Source organism: Eptatretus burgeri, chromosome 1, assembly GCF_056783735.1.
Source record: "Eptatretus burgeri isolate ZD-2024b chromosome 1, Ebu_testis_v1, whole genome shotgun sequence".
NCBI classification, from domain to species: domain Eukaryota; kingdom Metazoa; phylum Chordata; class Myxini; order Myxiniformes; family Myxinidae; genus Eptatretus; species Eptatretus burgeri.
The window spans coordinates 39016577-39021576 of record NC_140961.1 but is presented as its reverse complement, the minus strand read 5'-3'; the positions used below and the strand labels follow the sequence as shown (position 1 = coordinate 39021576).

General features: G+C 43.8%; 1 protein-coding gene across 6 annotated transcripts in view; it reads left to right on the top strand.

The window, feature by feature from the left end:
* The window catches only part of ORC3 (origin recognition complex subunit 3), a 119872-nt gene that overhangs the window by 94876 nt on the left and 19996 nt on the right, over positions 1-5000 (top strand). For 5 of the 6 annotated variants that reach the window (XR_015057857.1, XM_085880178.1, XM_085880188.1 and 2 more), the window contains exons 10-15: positions 1144-1257; positions 1451-1584; positions 1777-1840; positions 1925-2041; positions 2520-2599; positions 2759-2892. Coding sequence is in view for 5 of the 6 variants with exons in the window: in XM_085880178.1 (XP_085736304.1) it covers positions 1144-1257; positions 1451-1584; positions 1777-1840; positions 1925-2041; positions 2520-2599; positions 2759-2892 (643 nt within the window). In the remaining variant the exon portion in view is untranslated. The remainder of the gene's footprint in view (positions 1-1143; positions 1258-1450; positions 1585-1776; positions 1841-1924; positions 2042-2519; positions 2600-2758; positions 2893-5000) is intronic. The other variant, XM_085880169.1, reaches the window with a different exon arrangement.

Below are 5000 nucleotides of genomic sequence, written 5' to 3'. Positions count from 1 at the left end.
TAGCCCGATCTTGATGAAACTTGGTATGTTGGTAGGGGTCGATGAGTGATGCACGACGGTATGACTTTAGAAACGATTGAAGGTCAATGTCAAGGTCACTCCAAAGTTGAAAAATCAGCCACTTTCAACATTATCTCCGCCATTTATTATCTGATCTTGGCGGAATTTCCAACGGATTATGATAGTAGGGTACATTATCTGAATCGGGTCGGGTCGTATTTTTCGAATTTGTAAATTGATTTCTGAGGTTTTCTATCCTTTTTACTCCCGGGCTTTCGTCTGTACGTTGAACCAAAAGACAAGACGACATCGAAGCCATTCTAAGCCGATCAGATATCCACATCTACAGAGCTTCAGAAATGACCGTCACCCCCAACCGGGGGTGATTTTTTTTCTTTTCTTTACCATCTAAAACCTTCCCATGCACCCCTCGAGTAAAACAACCAGTTTTCAACTTATTCTGTCCAACGGGTCAGGAGTGTATAGAAGTCAAACAAATAAACCCACAAACAAATGGATGCTTCTCCAATTATATACAATTATCTATATATTACTAAAACTCTCATCTTGTATGTATGTATGTATGTATGTTCCTGAAATACAGCCAAAACTGTACACGATAGTGCAAAAATTTTAGGGCCACCTTACTCACCATTCGCCTGTGGTATGCAGTATCAAGTTTCGTTTAAATCGGGCAACGAAAAAAATTATTTAAAAAATCAATTCCCGATTCAGTCAAGTACTCTTTGGGATTATATGATCAATGCAAACAACTTCAGCGGTATAGTTCGCTGGAGCTATCTTTTTTTTGTTCTTGAAATGATTTTTTTCATCAACCGCTGTCACAACGGGAACCCAACGGGTTCACGGATCGTCTAGTGATTTTATATTTATTGTATGCAGGACCACAATGAGTTCATAATGTTTCGACTTTTTTTTTTTTTTTACAAAATATGATTTGTTGACGGTCAACAGCAATCTGGACTGGCTGGAGGGGGCAGGGGCTGGAGGGAAAGAGTAAAAACTGGGGTAACCTCACAAGAGAAGTCATAGTAGTGGTGGTGGTAAACACCACCCCTCTTTCCAAACAATGCTAAGGATCTTCTTGTTTGGGGGTCATTTTCTAAGCCCCTTGTCTTTCAGGTGCTTCTTTCTGATCTTGTCCCTTTCAAACTGAATGGGAAGGCCCTTGAAGTCCTGCTCACAAATTTCCTGTACCATGACTTCTCAATCTCCAACATCCTAAAAGGCCTGCAAGTGTGTGGTTTGCCAATCCAGTGTCTTGCCCTCTGTGTTATCAACCGCCCGGTTCAAATGAAATTGCGGATGTGGAACGTAAATGTTAATCTGATGCCTGAATGTTTGTTTATTTTAGCCCATTTTGCTTGACTGCTTGGTTGGTGTGAGTTTGGTCGAAAGTTCCGCTCAGGTTTTGGTGTATCTCCGCTAGTTCTCACTTCTCGAGCATTTCCTCGACAAATCCTTGAGCATGCTATGCTGTGCTGGGCCAGAGCTGTCTCGGCGTGTCCAGAATCTGAGGGCAGAGCATTGCGAGGCAATCCGCCGCACCTCATCATTCCGCAGGTCAGGATCCTGCAGCCATTGCCACAATCATGTTCCTTTGACCTCCTTGCTCTGCATCACAGCCAGAATAATGTCTGTTATGCTGCTGTGGAAGCCTCAAAACCCTTAAGAAATGATTAGGACTATATCTGAAAGCATGTTGTGAGTATTGCTCTGCCATAGACCCCTCTCGCGATGCTGTTTTCTGTTCAGACATGTGGAGTTGCAGAAACCAGACGTGCAGGTGCACTTGCTCACCAATGACTCGAAGCTCAAGGTATGGCGGTATTGCGGCATTGTTTCCAACACCATGTTTACCCATACTCTGCCTGCCTCATAGTGTGGCACCTCTTTTTGGCAGGCTGAGGTTGAGAGATTGCTGCACAGCTTGGCCCAATACCACACCGAGTTCTTCATGATGCTACGTGCTCTACATGTGCTTGTAACCGACCTGCCATCGGCCCCTCTTGGCAAACATGTGAACTACCACATCCCAACAATTACACCTGAATCAATTCCCCCCAGATTTGGAGATGGACCAGGGGATGGGATGGGCTGATATTAAATAATCTAAACTTCATTAGTTAGGCACAGACATTATCAATGGTCGTCAAGTCTGTAGCAGGTCCTCATGGAGCTTATCCTTTGGTACTTCTGGTAATCGCATCAGCTTGTGATTACCAATAATGACGGTGAATTGGAAGTGAATCGCACAGTAAAGCCATGATGTCAGAGAGTATATTTATTTCGACTCTGATCTGATTTAAATTAATTATACTTACCAGGGAAAGCATTGCAGATGAGTTAAGGGATCGGTTTAAAACATCCTGACAAGTAATTGTAATAGCCAAGTACAGGACTTAACGAGGTTCCTTGCCGTAGCAGGAAAGCAAATAATGTGAGACGATAATAAACATTTTCTGACTGTCAAACCACGTCTTATTGTCCACCTGCAGTTGCGTGAGCTGTACTGCTCCTGCCTGGAGGGCCCAATTTGGGACAAGGAAGCTTTCATCATGACCTGTGAACTTCTGAGGTATCACCACGTTGGCGGAGATGTTAAGTTGTAGAAAGAGTTGGAGACCTTGATAATTAGTGGATGATATTGCAATTGTTTTGTTCTTGTTTATAGCCAGGGAGTTGGATTTAAATACAAAAACATACCGTGACTGTGTGATCTTCTCGTACCCCATAGGCTCATGGCTGCAGATGAGTTGCTTCCTCGTCTTAAGGCCTGCATTATAATGTTGAAGAGCCCGCAAAGAAAAAACCTCCAAGCCGCTTCTCGCCCGCTTGGCCAAGTACTGTCTCGCTTGCAGCACCTTGTTGGTAATCTTCAATGGTCTATTCTGTCTCTCTGTCTCTGTCTCTCTGTCTCTCTGTCTCTCTGTCTCTCTGTCTCTCTGTCTCTCTCTCCTTACAGGATTAAATCTCATGGAAGAACAAGGTGGTTGAGGGTATGCACTGCAAGTAGGCCAGTGGGGAAACTCTTCGACACTATAAGCAAGGGCACAAACGAACAGGAAAAGAGGCAATAGAGGAAGGGAGGAAATATTACGACCTCCAAGAAAGAGTTGAGGCCTATCTTATAATGATTTTGGCAGTGGGCTGACAGTCCCCCTCACATAAAGGTAGGATGTCCCTGGGGTTGTGTTCTTGAATATGATTTTGTGATTATTCTGGCTTTCAATCCCAGATGGAGTCTAATCCAGTCGGAGAAAAGGTCACCCCAAGAGATAAAGGTTAAGGCGGTAGTGAACTGTGACTGTGAAACACTGCTTGTTATATTTTGAACATAAAGCAGAAAGTTTTAAGGACTGTCAGACCCCGCTATTTGCAGGGGATGCGTTCCTGGAAAATGCTGCAAATATCGTGGCATTATTTCAATGGGAAAAGGGGGGATAGGTTCCCGACGTTTCATGATTCATGAGGGAAAATAAAAAAATCATGTGAAAAACCGTGGAAAACTGCGAATACGCAAAGCACAGGGCTGTGAATGTCGAAGCAGGCCGCATTTTATAAAGCGCGAATAGCAAGTCCGCAAATAGCGGCGTCCGCAAACAGCGGACTTGACAGTATTGTCAAAGAGAGCTACATTTTCCCCCACAGTGGCTTATCGATATTATTGTTGGAGATGTCACAAATATCGCAAGTAAAAATAAAGTATTCTGTCATTTAATTGTGTACTGTTCTGTAAAGTTTTGTAACTTGAAGGACGCCAGTAAGAATAACTTTCACACTTACTTACACCTTAGTGGACTGTAATATTGTTCGTCTAATGTGATTTTTGTTTCGTGTGGTGAAAATTCCACGAGGCATATGGTTAGACCAAATCAGTACGATTGTCACCCAAGAAGAATATAAGAATGAAGAGGAAGAGTCCTGTCTCAGCCAGAGATGATTTGCCTTTCGCGCTGGCATTGAAGAGGATTCCGTCATTGTGCGAGTCCACGTTCGTAGAGATCGAGAATTCCAGTATGGAAAACACGAGCACAAACGATTCATTTCTTGTCGAAAATCCAATGTTTCAGGTTGAAGGTCTACGATTGTACAATGCATGTCCAACGAGGCCCTTTCTGTGTGGTGTGTGCTGTCTGTCTCTGTCTGGTCCTGTCCTGGCACGTACATCAACTTTAATACAGCGCCCCTGGGTGACCTACTTTCATGTAATGGCCTTTGTTACAGTTCAACAAAGTGGTCGAATCTAACCATTTTTACATCCCGATTAAACCATATACTTTGATTATTTTAAACCATATACTAGTACCTTGAATGTGGATTATATCCAAGTTCGCCACACCTGTTCCTGAGTGTGTTTGTATTGACCACTCATGGTTTGAGGAGTGCTCAAAGGCCTATGGGCTTGTCTAGCATGCCTGGCCAGGTTAAGGCTCAGTTGTTTTTTTTAATATAGTCGAGGCTCATGGAATAGCTTGTACCGTTAATGGATCAGGACGTAATGGACAAAAACAGAACGGAAGACACTCATGCATGAGGTGGACAAAATGGATTCAGAAGGAAACTCAAAGGAGGGATTTTTTGTGGGGTTACCGAGGGTAAAAGAGATCATGGTTTATTATTGGGGACCATCTGAAATGGAGGTGAACAGCTGTCTTAAAGACCTGGAGGGAAGAGTGAGATTGAAGAGGATGTGGATGTTGATTCCACAGGAGGGGGAAAAAAAAGAAGAACAAATGAGTGTAGGTGAGCAGTGATCCTGGATGAAGGTAGTTTCACCAGAAGGGGGTTGATGGTGGACCGTGTGAGACCTGCAGAAACCTGGGGGGACAAAGCACAGAAACGGCAGAGGGTGCAAGACCAGAAAGGAGGGTGGTAGAAGAGAGATCACCGACCTCTCTGCGATGGCGAAGTGATGGGCCCATAGACTCCGCTTCATCACGGGAGATTCCAATGATCTTGAAGGCCTTGGTTTCCAC